This window comes from Talpa europaea (assembly GCF_964194135.1).
Source record: "Talpa europaea genome assembly, chromosome: 1".
Classification (NCBI taxonomy): Eukaryota; Metazoa; Chordata; class Mammalia; order Eulipotyphla; family Talpidae; genus Talpa; species Talpa europaea.
Genome location: NC_140073.1, coordinates 6,537,812 through 6,554,036, shown reverse-complemented (window position 1 = coordinate 6,554,036; position 16,225 = coordinate 6,537,812). Strand labels below are relative to the sequence as shown.

The 16,225-nt window shown below is 57.4% G+C and overlaps 2 protein-coding genes across 2 annotated transcripts; one reads left to right on the top strand and one right to left on the bottom strand.

Moving 5' to 3' along the window:
* Nucleotides 1-817: 817 nt before the first annotated feature.
* Nucleotides 818-1,960, top strand: FEN1 (flap structure-specific endonuclease 1; the record flags this gene model as incomplete). The annotated part of the gene is made up of 1 exon (XM_084241523.1): nucleotides 818-1,960. The coding sequence occupies one exon, from the start codon at nucleotides 818-820 to the stop codon at nucleotides 1,958-1,960; it is 1,143 nt and encodes a 380-aa protein (XP_084097649.1).
* A 4,461-nt stretch (nucleotides 1,961-6,421) lies between these two features.
* FADS1 (fatty acid desaturase 1) lies at nucleotides 6,422-15,697 on the bottom strand (the record flags this gene model as incomplete). Its single annotated transcript, XM_084252758.1, is given in 13 exon segments — nucleotides 6,422-6,473; nucleotides 6,770-6,895; nucleotides 6,985-7,064; nucleotides 7,317-7,413; nucleotides 7,583-7,680; nucleotides 8,473-8,549; nucleotides 8,893-8,953; nucleotides 11,982-12,110; nucleotides 12,214-12,315; nucleotides 12,754-12,951; nucleotides 13,441-13,551; nucleotides 15,334-15,654; nucleotides 15,656-15,697. Coding segments are annotated over 13 exon segments (1,494 nt in total).
* Nucleotides 15,698-16,225: the final 528 nt, after the last annotated feature.

Below are 16,225 nucleotides of genomic sequence, written 5' to 3'. Positions count from 1 at the left end.
TCTTCTTGGGAAACCTCCGCTTTTGCTTTTGGCTGATTGGAGGAGGCCCACCATGTGAGATAACCTCCTTAAAGTCAACTGATGGCCATTGGGAGCCGCCTCAACCAGACCTTCACAGCCACTCGGGGCTGGTGTTTGATTAAGTACTGGCACCGTGGCCTTGCCAAGGGGATGCACGGCCCCAACCATCGTGGCTGCCGACAGGGAGGAATGAGTTGACTTGGGAATGTTCAGTGAGGGTTTAAAGGGACAAAGAAGGAATGGCTGTGTTCACAAATCAGCACATGAATCGACATAGATGTGTTTCACCTTTGCACATTCGCCTGTGTTTATGCTCCTCTACCTGCCTCACCTCATCTTTGCTTCTTCGCTGGTGTTTGCTTGTGCTTTGGGGCTCGGTTCTGTCGTTCTTGTCCCTGGACTTCTCGAGCTGGGCTGGGCGCTCTCCTGTGGATTGCATGGTGGCCCACCTGTGTCATGTACAAAACTAAGTTCCTTGAGGACAACCGCAGGTGTCTTGTGCCTCTTAGTACCCAGCTCGGCTTCTGATAATCCCGGAACCTTAGTATTAACTGAGTGAACTCCCTTGCTAAGCTGTAAATTTCTTGACAAATGGGAAACTGTCTTGTTCATCTTTCATCCTCTACCTTGCTGACCTGCTGTCCTTTTTGTTGGGTTAAATTTGTTTGTTTATCTTCAGGTGGGGAAGTTGGTGAGATAGCACCAGCTGTGGCCCTTGTCCTTTTGTATCCTTTACATTCCTCCTTGTCTTACTGGCCCTTTTATTTTTTTTTTAAGCCAGCCCTCCTCTGTTGCTATGGGAATTCAAGGCCTGGCCAAACTGATTGCCGATGTGGCCCCTGGTGCCATCCGAGAGAATGACATCAAGAGCTACTTTGGCCGCAAGGTGGCCATCGATGCTTCCATGAGCATTTATCAGTTCCTGATTGCCGTGCGCCAGGGTGGAGACGTGCTGCAGAATGAGGAGGGTGAGACCACCAGCCACCTGATGGGCATGTTCTACCGCACCATCCGCATGATGGAGAACGGCATCAAGCCCGTGTATGTCTTCGATGGCAAGCCACCGCAGCTCAAGTCAGGGGAGCTGGCCAAACGCAGTGAGCGGCGGGCTGAGGCGGAGAAGCAGCTGCAGCAGGCTCAGGCTGCTGGGGCCGAGGAGGAGGTGGAAAAGTTTACTAAGCGGCTGGTGAAGGTCACCAAGCAACACAACGATGAGTGCAAGCATCTGCTGAGCCTCATGGGCATCCCATTCCTCGACGCGCCCAGTGAGGCTGAAGCCAGCTGTGCTGCCCTGGTGAAGGCCGGCAAAGTCTATGCCGCAGCCACGGAGGACATGGATTGCCTGACCTTCGGCAGCCCCGTGCTCATGCGGCACCTGACTGCCAGCGAGGCCAAGAAGCTGCCGATCCAGGAATTCCACCTGGGCCGGATTCTGCAGGATCTGGGCCTCAACCAGGAGCAGTTTGTGGATCTGTGCATCCTGCTGGGCAGTGACTACTGTGAGAGCATTCGGGGCATCGGGCCCAAGCGGGCCGTGGACCTCATCCAGAAGCACAAGAGCATTGAGGAGATTGTGCGTCGACTCGATCCCAACAAGTACCCCGTGCCGGAAAACTGGCTCCACAAGGAGGCCCAGCAGCTCTTTCTGGACCCGGAGGTGCTCGACCCCGAGTCAGTAGAGCTAAAGTGGAGCGAGCCCAATGAAGAAGAGCTCGTCAAGTTCATGTGTGGTGAAAAGCAGTTCTCTGAGGAGCGCATCCGCAGCGGGGTCAAGAGACTGAGCAAGAGCCGCCAGGGCAGCACCCAGGGCCGCCTGGATGACTTCTTCAAGGTGACTGGCTCGCTCTCTTCAGCTAAGCGCAAGGAGCCAGAATCCAAGGGACCCAATAAGAAGAAGGCAAAGACTGGGGCAGCAGGGAAGTTCAAAAGGGGGAAATAAATGAGTTTCCCCCCGTGATACCTTCTTGACCCCAGAATATCTGCCGTATTGCACCCTCAAGAGCTAGCGCTAGGGACCTCTGTGGGGGCGGGGAGGGGGTAGGGCTTCTCGCGCTACCCTTATCAGTAGTGCTTTTCCCTTTTTCACTTGATCTATGGCAGGAAGGCCACAGAGGTACTTTGTTTCCTCCCTTTTTAGCTCAGGAAAGTATGTCAGGCTCAAACCACCGCCCAGGCAACGTGATGGACACTGAATCCATTGTTACGTGACGGTGATGGCAACGAGATGGGAAGGAGGGAGAGGGAGAAAAATGGTGGAAACAAAGGACTGTACAGAAATGATTTTCTGGCGGGAGGTGATGGAAGCAGACTGTGCTGCTCTGGCTGTCCTGACCCACCTTGAAGGAGCGTCATCGGGAAGGCCCGGCGTGAGCCTGTGGGAAGAGCCACCGAGATGAGACTGACCGAGAGGTGGGGGTTCTGGAGTTGGCAGCAAGGTTAGAGTACTGGCTGTGTCGTGGGGGGGGGGGGGAGAGTGAGCCTGAGCCTTTATAGTGGTTATTCAGTGGGGCGAGGTGGCAGTTTTTCTCATGGCTTCTCTGAGACCATCCAACTGAATTGAGACTTTGGGATAAAATGCTACTTTTGGTGTGATGTTTTTATTTCAAAGTTATGAGAAAAAAAGTCAATAAAATTATCAGAGTAACCAGAACGTTGTGTTCTTTTAGAAGTTGTAAACATGCCGAGCGCCCAGCCTTCGGGCAGAAGGTAGCGTTCCTTTTGCTCCTAGATGGCATGCTAAAATTGTAGCCTAGAAACAGGTGGGTTGAGGGTGGCCACAAGAGGGCGCCATGCCCCATGGAATGGCCAGGGCAGCTGGGGCACAAAGCTTAGTATCTGGCCGGGAAGGAAGTTTTAATACATTTAGTGAAACTCTACTTTTCTACCAATTGTGTGAGAGAAAGACGACTCCTTGAAGAACACCTCATAGTTTAGGTCAGCTGCTCCATAGCATCCAAGCACTGACCCGTTTGTAAATTGTGAGAGCTGCCATTCAAAAATCATTCCCTTGTTCCTTTGTAACATCAGACTCAGCTGCTGCTTGAGATGGAATGTTGTTGTGTTGCAAGTTTGATGCTCCTGATAAAACTGGGATGGGGAGGTAGGGCTACTTGGTGTTTCTAACTTCTTAGCATTCCTATACTACGCATTGGAGGTTTTTAACAAGGACACTTAAGCTACTGAAATTTAAGTTAGCATTTTGACAGATTAAGCCTCAAGGCTAAAGACTTGTGGTTTTCAAATTTTTAAATGGAGCGATCTGTTTTTCAAGTGAAATCTTATGTGGAGCCTCAGATACAAGAGCTCTTCTCGTTGAAACAGGGAGGGGATAGTCTCCCCAGGGACACCCTCATAACTAGTAGGGATAGAAAGTTCTAGCCTGAAGGTAGGCTTCTTAGTTATGTTCACTGCCCTGTCTCCTGCAGCTGGTGATGGATGAAATCAGTGTTCCCAAAGTGAACAAGTCAAATGCTTACTAGGGGCCTCCCCTGGGGGCGCATCGGTTGAGAGCTGGGCTGCGAAGCTGCCCACGGCCTCTGCAGCGCCGGTTCGATCCTCGGCCACCGGCGAGGGGCCCACATGGCGTGACAGACCTCTCCTGCCATGCCACTGCTCCCATCAGCAGTGTTTCGTCTGTCTGCCTGTTCTGCTCCCCTCTCTGGCTCTGTTGAATTCTCTTACCCTCCCGCGCTTCTGACTTTACCCAGTGCTTGTATAAATAAATAAATCTTTAAAAAGAAAAGAAACCCCAAATGCTTACTGGAAACTCCATTTCCTGATCCAAGTCCTGTGCAGCTAAGCCTGTGGGAATCACAGTTGGGCCCAGGGAACCTTCTTAGCTGTCACCTCCCTGCAGTCCAGCTAGTACCTTGCAGTCAAGCAAGTAGAGTGGTTTTTATTATTTGAAATTCTGGAAGTTTATTTCCCACTGACACTTCAGGGAAAATCTATGCTGCTGCAAATTTTTATACTGCATGGTCTAATTTGCACAGCAAAGAGAGCCGTTCTAGTAGGATGGAGATTAAAGGATTGCTTTGCAGGCCAGCTCTGAGAGATTTAAGCAAAAAGGAAAAGTTTGGGGACTGGTCATGTTGGGAGTAGAAATGAGTCAGACTGACTCACCATGTAGGATTCAGAGTGAGGATGTTGCCTCATGGCAGGAGGAAAGGAGGCACGTGGGAAGCGTATGAATGTGTGGGCGTCGGCTTTGCTTTTCTTGCTGTACTTCCCCCTTGCCTAGATGTTTTCCTGAGGGTCCCGATACTCCTCCCTTTGTCCAAAAGGGTTATGCAAAGGGGAGTCCATCTCCAGGGACTCATGTTCAGAAAGCAGTTAGAGCCACGCGAGTAGACAGGGCACAGCAGCCTGTGGAGGCCCTGTCGGCCCACGCGGGAGTGACAAGGAGGATCACGGGTTAACAGCCTTTATTTGGTCAGAATTAACTTTATTTCTCAATTGTACTTCACTGGGATGTAACAGGACTGGCACACACACAGAGGATACTGATATTGGACCTAATTAAAGAAATTGCCTCCAGGAAAGTCACAGGAAGATAAAGGGAACAAAGATAAACGTACAAGTTGGCGTTTTTAAAAATGTTACTCCTGCCACGACCTGTAAGAAAAGGTGCCCTGCCCACTAATCCTGTCCTCATCTGCCATCTGATTGGCTGAGACCACTCATCTGACTGTTACAAACAGTCTGAGCCTTTCGTCACTGGTCTGTCCCTTGGCCATGTGGGACCACGCTGGTCTAGGCTGAAGCGAGAAGGCCACAGTGGTTGAGATGCTTTGAGGAAGTTCCCAGAAGTTTGGACTTGGCTCAGTAAGCCTTGCTGGGTTTGCTCAGATTGGGCAGCCTGGGTCCTAAGCCAGATGGCTTGACAGCTGGCGACACTGCAGGGAACAGGGATGGAGAAAGGTCCGCACCTATTCTGGAGGGAGGAAGCCAATGACAGTGGAACTCCATTCAGTTTCTAGTTTGAGATCCCAACTCACAGCCAGGTCTCCACCTCTTTCTTAACCTGCCTGTATTTTGACAAACCTGGAAGTAATCATGAGCCTTTCCACAGGCGGTGCCTCTGGCCCCTGAACAACCCCTAGACCATCTCCCTGTCTGCCATTCTCTCCTGAAACAAAAGATGAACTTGCACAAGGCTCTGCTGCTTTTTCCTTCTTGAAGTTTGCAGTTGTCCCAGTGTCCAAAATGTTAATAATGCCTAAAGCAGATGCTGCTGAGCAGGTGCAGGAATAATCTCTTCCCTGGGGCGGAAAGTCTGTGGGCGTAGGGAGGGAAGCGTGGGTGCTGAGGACAGGCCCTGGGACCAGGAACGATTCCTGGGGCACATGCCTATTTCTGCTCTCTAGAGGGAGGTTAAGCTGTTTTACTTTATAAAAACCAGAATTAAAAAACTGTATTTCCATATTAGACCATAGGAGATTATCTGAAATTCCTACCTGATTTCCCGCAGAGAAAGACACAGGGTGCCTGCAGAGAGCAGTGGCCATCATAAGCTTCTCTATTTTGATCTTCCTGTTTCTGGCTTAGATCTACAGTTGGTCTGAGCAGGACCCACCGCTCCCGCTCAGCAGTAATGCGGTACCGCGGTGGTTCCAGCTGTGACGATCTCCCCTCTCCTTTACAGGCTTTGTGGCCGAGGCACCTGTGTTCCATGCAGTCCCTTGTGCTCACTGATGGCTATTTTATTAAACTTGCAATCATAGGCAGGGAAGCAGTGGACACCACCGGGGGTCATGTTTCCAGGGAGAGGACTGAGTTGTCCCACCTACTTGTAGAGCAAGGAGCGGCCTCCCCTTCCTGGGCGCGCGGGTGGTGTCAGAAGTGACTCAAAAACTTAAGGGATTTTAATCAGTGACTTGTTTCGTCAAGACTAGGACCTGATGTTCCCCTGGCCCTCTGGACGGAGAGGCTCAGGATTCTAAGCACTAATGCTGTCTTCCTAAATCTTGCACAAAAGGCTAAGCTGCTTCATCTCCCTCCAGCCTGTGAACCTCTGAAGTCTGAAGCTGGTGTGCAAGGGTGGAGTAGGCACTGAGGGGTGGACCCGTGAGGCTGGCTCACCCCTACCCTGGGGCAGGTTTAGTGCTAAATCTTTCCCTAACTCCCTGTTCTCACACACCTCCTGGCTTCCTCTCCTCACCAGCCATCTGCATCTGCCAACCTGGAAGAAGCAGGGACCTCTCACGGCCCTGCCCACAGTTGTATCCCTTCTTCCAGGGGGTGTGCATGTTCCGCACCCCTTCAGGATCTGAGTTCTGTACCAGGAAGAGAAGGGGGAGGAGTTGGATTGGTCTCCCCCAATATTAGAAGTGTAGTGGTGCTGCCCCTCCGGCTCCCCGCTGCCTTGGCTCCAGAGGCTCCTCTCTCGGCTGCGCGGCTGTTACTGGTGCAGGTAGGCATCCAGCCAGAGCTGCCCCGACTCCTTCAGGGAGCTGCGGGGGCAAGAGGAGGACAGGCAGTGAGAAAGCTGAGCCCCAGAAGTGCAGTAGCGAGAAAGGCTCTTCCAGAGGGATGGAGGCCCTTCTCCGCGGCCAGGCCCCTTCCACATGAAGGCTGTCCTCCCCAGGCTTCTGAGGAAGTGGGTGGGCACCGCCTGGGAGCAAAGGCCTGAGCTCGCCACAGACCAGCAGTGGCCACCCTTGGCCTTGGGGACCTCCATTCCAGACCACTGAGCAGGCCCTCCCGTCGCTCCCTCCACGTTTCGCCTCTTCCCAGGCCCGGTACTCACTGGACAATGTCGGCAAAGGCGGAGAGCAGAGGCTTGGACTGGTACGTGATGCCGTACTTGGCGCACAGGGACTGTACCAGGGGAGCCACCTTATGGTAATTGTGCCGCGGCATCGTGGGGAACAGACTTCGGGAGGACAGGGGCAGTTAGTGGCTCCTACTCCTTGGCTCCCACCTGTCCCCCACATGTGCACCCTCCCAGGTCTCCCCACTCACTGGTGCTCAATCTGGAAGTTGAGATGTCCACTGAACCAGTCGTTGAAGGGGGACTTGTGGACGTTGCAGGTGGCCTGGAGCTGGAAGACAGGGTCAGGGGAGAGCAGGCGCTGGGGACGGAGAGAAAGGCCCGCCTAGCCTTCTCCAGGTAAACTGGCTGAGGAGGGATGCTGGGGGCCCCACTCCCTTCTCCCCACGGCAGAGGCAGAGAAGCTTCAAGTGGATACACAGCTGAGTGGGGCTTTTAGCACTGTCCGCCCCACCCCGACCCGGCGCCTGCAGCTTGTGATGAGTGGTGTGACGTCCAGAGTGACCGAGCGACCGTCCCTTACCTGGGTGGAGACCCAGTCTCTGTTCTGGTCGTGATCAATGTGCATGGGGATGTGGTTCATCTGTGTCACCCACACAAACCAATTGCTCTCCAGAAACCTGGTGGGTACACACAGCACATGGAGAGAAATAGTATCTGCAGAGTCCAGAGTTCTCAGACCCCCTCCCCCTGCGCCCTCCTAAGCCGACATCTGATACACCCCCTGCTCCCCAAAACACAGTCCCCAGATCTAACAGCTGGCTTTCCCTGTGCCCCATTAGATACAACCTGACCAGGAAGAAAAGGCCCAGGAAGCCCTTCAGCCCCAGCAGCGGCACATAAGTGAGGGAGATGCGGGCGTAGAAGGAGATCATCCAGGCCAAGTCCTGTGGCGAGAGGCGGTGTGCGTTGGCGGCTCGGGCACCTCCGCTCCCACTCGGCTATTCCTTGCAAGGGGTGTCCTCCTGGGCCCTCCCGACTGGGACACTCAGCCACCACTGGCTTCTCCATTCAGCTGTCCTTCCTGCCACCCCCAAGCCACCTTGCTCTTCCTCTATAGGTCCCCTCGGGGTCTCCCTGCTGTCTGTACCACCCCCCCCCCCGCACCCAAGCTACCGAAATCCTTCAACCTGCCCAGTTCAAGACCCAGTCAGTCCCAGCACCCGATCAACTCTCCAGTTGTTTTTCTGCACCCTACTTGAGGACACTTGAGGTGCACTTGAGGACACTTTAGTCCTTCCCAACACATCCAGTGGCTGAGCACCCTCACATCCCAGTTTCTCTGCTCGAGGGCCATGCTCACCTGCCCCACTTCAGTCCTGTGCAACTAGAGTGGCTTCACGTGGCCTTTTCTCATGCCTCTTATCCAGCCAGGCCCTTTCTGGAACCCTAGAACTTTCTACCTGTAGCTCTTCTCTGATATCAACCACATCCTGCTTTATTAGAAGTTTCCTGAGAGGAGCTGCTGCCTCTTTCTCTACTTGCCTGGTCCCCAGCCCAGCCCTGGGCATTATGTCAGGAGATGCCAGCTTTATGAAATCAGGTGTGGGCATCAGGGTAGGGAAGAGCTGCGCCTGGTTCTCAAATAAATCTTTGCCATTTCTCCTGGAGATGCCCTTCCCCCTCCCTCAGGGTGCAGGAGACAAAGGGACAGGGAGTCCTGGGCCATGCATACTCACCACCCACTTCTTCCGCTGGATGACAAAGTAGAAAATATACCACTGGAAGTAGAGCGGCAGCAAGGCTGGGGGCCCGACTAGGAGGCAGGGAGATGAGGTGGTGTGAGCAGCACCAGGTACTAAAAGGCTGGTCAGTGCTGGAGAGATGGCCTCCAGCCTGGAGCTGCCCCCTCTGCCATTTCCCCACCCCCGCCCCATGGGCACATCACCGCAGCTTCCCAGTCCACTGGAAGCAGCAGGATACCAGGATAGAGCTGCAAAAACTAGTTGGCCCTGGCACCGTGACCTCTGAGCAAACATTAGCCTGTGACAGCTCAGTGGAGACGGCAGAGAGCCCCCAGGGGGGAGTAAAGCACTGGGAGTTGCTTCTGCGCCCCTCCCAAGGCAGTGCCCTGGAGGGTGCTAGTCGCAGACACTCACTCAGGAAGAAGTATTTGTGCTGGTGGTTGTAAGGCATGTACCTCTTCTTCTGTTTCCCGAGCTGTGAAGAGACACAAACACAGATCAGTCACCCATTGTCCTCGCCCTTGACTTTGGCTTTTCCCTGTTCTGGAGTTTAGGCCCCTTTCTGGGAGGGTGAGGGCGGAAGCCTCCCAGGCATACTGGAAGGCTTCTGCAGGCCCAGCCTGACCTCTGGGCTTGGTAGGTGCAGCCCAGGCTGCTGTGTGCCTTTGCATCGTGACATGCAGCTCCATGGCCCCAGGTCCACAGAGGCACCCACGTCCCCTGGTCCTCAGGTCTCCTTTGTTCACTCAAAGGCATCCGCATCACCAGGTCCCCCTTCCTTCCATCTGGCACTTGTGTGACATCAGAGTCTCCATAGACATTTTCACTTTGACACAGGAAAACCGTTCCTGTACATCCATCCAGGCCTTTCTCTTTCCCATCAAAATCTTCTTGGTCTCTTTGACTTCAACACGAGCTTTATAAAATCCCTTGAAAGCTAGGCAAAGTTTGGCATCTATTTGTAGAAAGTACGTGAAAAATAACTATGCAATCTGAAGGTTTTGGCAAGGTTTTTCCCCATGGTAGTGGTTATTTTGTAAGCCTCATGGCTCTAAGCCAGGCTGGGCCTGCCTGCCGGTCATCCAACCAGCCCAGAAGCCCCTGGCATGGGTTTCCAGGAACATGACAACAAAGCTCTCCTGTTGCCCTTGATGGCTCTCCCACCTCTGCCCCAACAAGTGCTGTTGATCAGATGACCGACCTCGGCACAGGGACTCAGTGCAGAGCAGAGCGCCACCCACCCTTCTCTCAAGTGTCCCCCTGCTGTGCAGGGCATTGCTGGACTGAGCGTTCTTTCTGTATTAACTCGAGTCATTCAACAAGTACTCTGAGCACCGCCTATGTGTCAGACACTGTCGTCGGTGCTGAGAATACAGAGGTAATAAAGAGCTCCCATCCCTACTGAGCTTATGATAAATTTGTAAGCAGGGCCCAAGGTAATTAAGATCAAAACCAGGAAAACAAGACAGAGCGACCGATGCAGCATTTTGTGAGGGTGGTCGGTTGGGCCTCCTTGAGCTACTGACATCTGAGAACTGAATGAGGAGAGGGAGCCAGCAAGGTGTAAATTCAGGGGAAGAGCCCTTAAGGCAGAGGGAACTGCCAGTACAAGGACTTGGGGTGCTCAAGGGCCAGGAAGAAGGCGCGTACCTGGGATGAACCAGCAGTGGGGAGAACAGCTGAAAGGCCAGAAAACTAGATGGGCCTTAGGGAGCCCAGGTCAGGACACTGAGGAGCTGGACTTGTGCCCAGGGCGGGGGGCAGGGGGTAGGCATGCAGGGCTTTTGCCTGGTGTGGCATAATCGAAAGGCTCACTGAGCTGGAGGCGGGGTCAGGTAGAGTTGCGGGGAGCTGCATAAGGCTGGAGATGGCCATGGATTTGGCATATCTGGAGGCAGTACTAACAAGGCTTGCTGATGATTCATATGTGGGGGTGAAATTACCCCATCCCACACATGAACAGGAAAAGCGGAAGAGCATCTGCCTTGTTTGGGAGGTGGGCAGCAGGACTCTGGAACTGTTCCCAAGGAGCCCTGTCCACTGCTGCCTCCTTGAACAGCAAGCAAACGCCATCAGGATCCTAGTAGCTGGACCCTAAGGTGTTTTGACTCCTGTGGAGGCCAGGATTTAGGGTGAAGTGTCTGCACCCCCTGTCCTCCACGTGAGTGGAAAGGCCCTGGGGCGGACACAGTGGATCAGCACAGGGATCAGTGCTGGTAAGCTGTACCTGCTGGGCTGATCCAAGGCCTATAGCCTGCAGCCTGGGCATTTACTAACAGGCCAGCCTACACTCAGCCTCATGAGTAGGCAACCAGGAGACAGCTATTTTGGTTCCAGATAATTCTCTATTTTTAAAAGTCTGTAGAGAGAACTTTCCAGAAACCCCTAGCACCAAGAAGCAATAAAAGCAGTAGAGAAAGTTCTCTTAAATTTAGACACTATCTAAGTTTGACAGAGTGCTCCCCAGATCCCCACACCAGAAGCAGCCAGCCGAGTGGGCGGGGCTGGGCGCCAGGATCAGAACACTGTGGCGCAAACCAGAATAAGATAGAAGGTAGGCTGCTCATCTCAGCCCAGGGGCTCCTGGTGGCAGAATAGTCTGTGCTGCCAAAGCCGTCCATAGAGCGCCTCTCACAGGAGAGAGGAGAGCCAAGCCACCTTCAACTTAGGCCTAGAACAGAAATGTGTTGAAGGACAACTCCGTGGCATGCTGCAATGTCACTTAGTGGTGGAGGGGGTCCTGGCAGGACTCCAGAGCTCCATCCCAGACCATCTCCCCTTAGCAGCTGCATTACAAGAACTCAACCTAATGCCCACGCCCTGGAAGGCTGACTGGGGTCAGGTAGGTGGGGTCAGTGAACAAATGTTCTAGACACTGGGCATCAGAGAAGAGTAAGATGATCCTACTCTCGATGGAGAAGACCCTGACTGGTAGGCTCTCAAAATCTAACAAAGAGCAATACAAAGCCGGGCCTCCCCGGTGGCGCAGCGGTTGAGCGCTGGGCTGCGAGGCTGCCTGCAACCTCTACAGCGCTGGTTAGATCCCTGGCTGTCTGGCAAGGGCCCCACATGGCACGTAGACTTCTCCTGCTGTGCCCACTGCTCCCCTCAGCAGTGTATTTCGTCAGTCTGCCTGTTCTGTTCCCCGCTCTGGCTCTGGTGAATTCTCTCACCTTCCCGTGTTTCTGACTGTACCCAGTGCTTGTATAAATAAATAAATCTTAAAAAAAAAAAAATAGCAATACAAAGCCCAGGGGGTGCCTGACTGGGGTAGGTGTGTCCAGAAGGCACCCCCGAGGAGGGTCATCCATCAGCTTTGAGGATGAGCAGGGATTTTCAGGAAATCTGACCACAAGGGAGGATAGGTGATTCTGTCCTGGGCAGCGTGTTTACCGCCCAGTGCTTCGAAACTTCAAACAGCCCTCCAGCTAGGCTGTCAGACCCTGGCAGCAGGGCGAGCACTTCCCATTCTAAAAGGCCCTGCCACTGACGCCTCTGCTTACCTCCACAGAGAGGATCTTGCCTAAGGCAAAGAAGAAGGGGTGCATGTTGATGTCTGGGTCTTTGCGAAAGCAGTTGGGCTTGGCATGGTGCTGGAAGTGCATGTGGTTCCACCAGCTGGCCGGGGCCCCCTGCGGAGAAGCGGGCCATGAGTATGATGGCGCAGTGTCCCCGCTGCCCCAGGCAGCCCGACTCCGATGGGTGCTCCAGAGCCCCCAACCCCATCCCACAGACCTTCAGGTGCCCAATCACAAAATGATGCAGTAGGTGGTTCCACGTTGAGGTCCTGAAGACAGATAGGTGTCCAAAGTCATGCTGCAGCCAGCCAGCCTGGGCCTGGGGAGAAGGTCAGTGCTGGGTGCGGCCCACGGCCCACAGCCCAGTGTCCCTCTCACTGACTCATCAGGTCCTTCAGCCTCTCCCACTTCCTGCATCCACCTAGTCCTGTGACTTCTGACCGAATGAACACCCAAACTACAGAAAGGGACAGAGACGAACTCCAAGGCGAGCAGCAGGCTTGGCAACAGTTTCTGACAGTCAGGTGTACCCCATTAATAGCATGTTGGGCAGTGTGAGGTGGGGAGTAAGCCAGGCTTTACTGAGAAGCCTGTGGCATGGGACAGACAGTGGGATGTGTGCTCTTTCTGCGCTAACTCGCAGGTGTACCCAGCTCTGCCCCGAGCAGAGACCAGGACTCCCTGGCCCGAAGGGTTCAGAGAACTTTAGCCAGGGATGCTGAGTTGGCCACGGTGGCCGCAAGCCCAGGGCTCTCACCTGAACTGTGCTCAGCAGCACGGCGCAGACGATGAAGGGCACAAAGGACGTCCCAAAGAACCAGAGAGTGAGCCAGGCGGCGACATCCATCAGCAGGATGTGCAGCAGGTACAGCAGGAAGAAGATGTGGTTGGCCTGCATGAGACCCATGCGCTCCACCGTGGCCCGCAGCTCCCGGAACTCATCGATCAGCTCTTTCTGCGCAAGAATGGAGGGGGGAGAAGGCTGCCATTCTGCCCAGCTGCCGCCCAACACTGCCGGAGACGCAGGCCCAGCAGCAACCTCCAGGGATGCTGTGGGAAGCCCTAGGTGAGGACAGCATAACACCACGGAAGGGTGACCGGAGGAGGTGCCATGGGACTCTGCCTAAGAACACGTGGGTGCGGTGATCCATGTCCCTGCGCCACCCTGTGCAGCCCTGTGGTCCTGGCCACGCTGTGAAAGCATCTGCAGGTACGTGAGAGCCACGGGGGTGTTTGGCGAGGTGTCACGCCGCTGCTGCCGGCGGTGGTAGCAGCGGCCTAGTGAGATCTACAGGCTCCCAGGCTCTGCGACCAGTGACCTGCGCAAGAAGCAGGGGACCTCAGGCCTCCCAAGAACCACTGTCTGTGTCACCTGGGCTCATATCTAGGCTCTGCTCCGCCCCTCAACAACCACAGGGTCACCAAACAGCAAAGTGGCTCTCACATTCTTGGTGGGCTCGAAGCTGGGCTGCTCAGGAGACAGCTCTCCGATCAGGAGCGAGTTCATGTACTTCCTCACCAGGCCCTTGTCGATGTGGAATGCCTCGAAGGGGTCCTGCAAGAGCAGAAGGCAGAGGCTGAGCAAGGAAGCAGTGGCGCCCCCGCTCCCCAGAAGGAGGGCTCACCTCCAAGGTAGCCCCCAGATCCAGTCCCCCCCCCAGTCCTGCCAGCAAGGGGGCTGCGCCCAAGTCCAAGCAAGACCCCGCCCCCCTCCAGCCAGTCACCCTTTGAGGGGGCTCACTCATTCCTTTTCCAGGATCACCCAGCACTGCGATTCTACGGGCTCCCCACGGAGGGATAGAAAGTGGTGGTGGGGAGACCAGGGAAGACCTGCCTGGGCGGCCCTTTCTTGTGTCTAGGGACCCCTTTCACGCGTGAATTTAGTCTAGGTTAGAAACAACCAGAAAGTGGGGGGGCATGAAACTAAGGTCTTCTGTGGGACTTGTAACAAGCGCCTCTGGGGCAGCGCTCACCACAGCGTGATGAGGGAGACTCCCTGCGTGGAAACGGGGATTTTTACTTTGCTCCCCCTCCCCTGGTCGCTGGCTGCTGTGGCTGGGGCTCCACTGTTCCCAGCTCTCAGATCCCCGCCTGCCCCAGGGCCCTAGTTTTGGTTCCAGGATCCGGGTGGCCCGGGAGATTCCAGTCCCCAGGTCAGCCCCCTGGCCCTGCTGGCAGCGCCCGGAGGCGGGAGCCAGGGCGGGGCCGACGGCCGGTGGCACCACACACCCCAACCAATCGCTGTCCCCGCTGCGGCCATCCCGGGCCCCCAACTACCCGGTAGGAAGCCCCGGTCTGGGCGCCCACCCGGCCCGCGCATGCGCCGGCTCCCCGGGGGTCACTCCGGGTGACCCGCACTGGCGCCGGCCTCAACCTCCAGGCGGCCGCGTGCGGTGGCGGGCAGGGTCCCCTTCCCGGGGCGTCCGCCCCGCTGCGCCAGGACGGGCCCCCGACGGCCCGAAGCGCGCCCCGGGATGGCGAGGGCGGGGAGTGGGGTACGGGACGGGTCACGCGACGGGGAGGTCGTAGGGGGAGGGGCCTCGCGGGGGAGGGCGGGAGGGAGGGGACTCGGCGGAGGGGGGCGGGGGGAGGAGACTCGCCCCAGCCTTGGAGTCCCTAAAGGCCACCCCGGTTCTCGCATCCAGCAGGGAGGCGCCCGACGCTCAGCCCCCAGCGCAGGTCTGGAAAGACGAGCAACGGCGCGGGCAGGGGCGCGCTGGCCGCCCGCGGAGGCCCGGCTCGGCCGCAGCCCAGGCGCGCAGACAGGTCCCGCCCAACAAAGGCCGGCGGCTCCGAGCCCCGAGCGTGTGCACGGGCCCCGCCGCCAGCGCGCCGCCCCCCGCAGTGCCCGCGGCCCCCGGGCCGGCCGCCCCTGCCCTGCCCTGCCCTGCCCTGCCCTGCCCTGCCCTGCCCTGGTCACCGGGGCCCGCCGCGCCGCGGCTGCCCCCGGGAGGGCCCCGCGCGCCCCTGCTCGCGGCCGTCCAGCCCGCGGCGCGGCGCTCCCTTCCCCCCGCCGCCATCGAGGCAGGTCGCGGCTCTGCCCTGGCCGGGCCGCGCCGGCGTCGGGTCTCCTCCGTCTCCTTCCACGCCCGGGCGCGGGCGCGGGCTCCAGACCCGAGGCCCGCACGGGCGGCGCGACCCTTTGTGTCTGCACGACGCGGGCTCCATCCCACGCCCGGCTCCATTTCCCGCGGCCGCCTCGTGCCGCGGCGCGCGCAGTCGCGGGCAACAGGTTTGCTCGGGCGCCGGCCGGCCTCCCCCGAAAGCGCGGGGGCCGGGGTGCAGACTCCCCGGCCGCCCGGCCCCGCCCGCCCGCCCGCCCGCCCGCCGCGCTCACCGAGGCGTCCTGCCCGGCGTAGTGGCTGAGGACCCGCGAGCCCCCCGGGTGCCGGCGCGCGAACTCGCTGATGTCGTAAACCTTCCGCTCGACCACGAGCCAGCGCTCCCCCTCGCGCCCCGAGTGCTGCGCCACCTCGGCCCAGGTGAAGTGGCGCGGGCCCGGGGCGGGCCGCGGGGCCGGGGTCCCGGGGGCCATGGGGCCCGGCGGCTCCGCGCACCGGCCGGGCAGGGCGCTCGGGCGCGCGCTCGGGCTCGCGGCCTCCGGGGCAGGTCGGCGGCGCGTGCCCGGAGCCCGCAGCCCGCGCGCCGGGTTTTCAGCCGCCGCGGCGCGGACCGCCGGGCCCCGCCGCGCGCGCTCCCATTGGCCCAGCCGCGTGGCGCGGGAGCGAACCCCCGCCCCCCGCCCCCCGCCCCCCGTCCCCCGCCCGGAGAGGGCCCCTCGCGGGCCCCAGAGCGCGGCGTGGGGTCCCGCTTCCCTCGCGGAGCCTGCTCCCCGGAATTACCATTCTGGGGGAGGTGCTGGGGTGCCCACCGAGCGCGGGGCGGTCTCGGCATGGGGGATGTGCAGCCCGAGAACAGCGGAGAACCCTTGGCAGCTACTTAGTGAACAGCAGCATCAGCATTTATTGGGGTGAGGGGCCGGTGTTCATGCCTCACTTTGCTCAACAGAATATTAAAAGTGCCCAATTGTTGTGATCCTACTGGCCTTTTCTGTTTTTATTTTGGTTTTTAAAGTGAACTGTGCATCTCCTGGCGTCTGGGAGGCCCTAGGCTAGGAGGGAGCCTGCAGCTTCAAGCTCAGGCCTCTCTGCCCGCCCCTAAGGGGAGGCCTGATAGTCTAGAGACTTGGGACTGAAATCTCTGGGCTGTGAGGGATGGGGATGGCATCC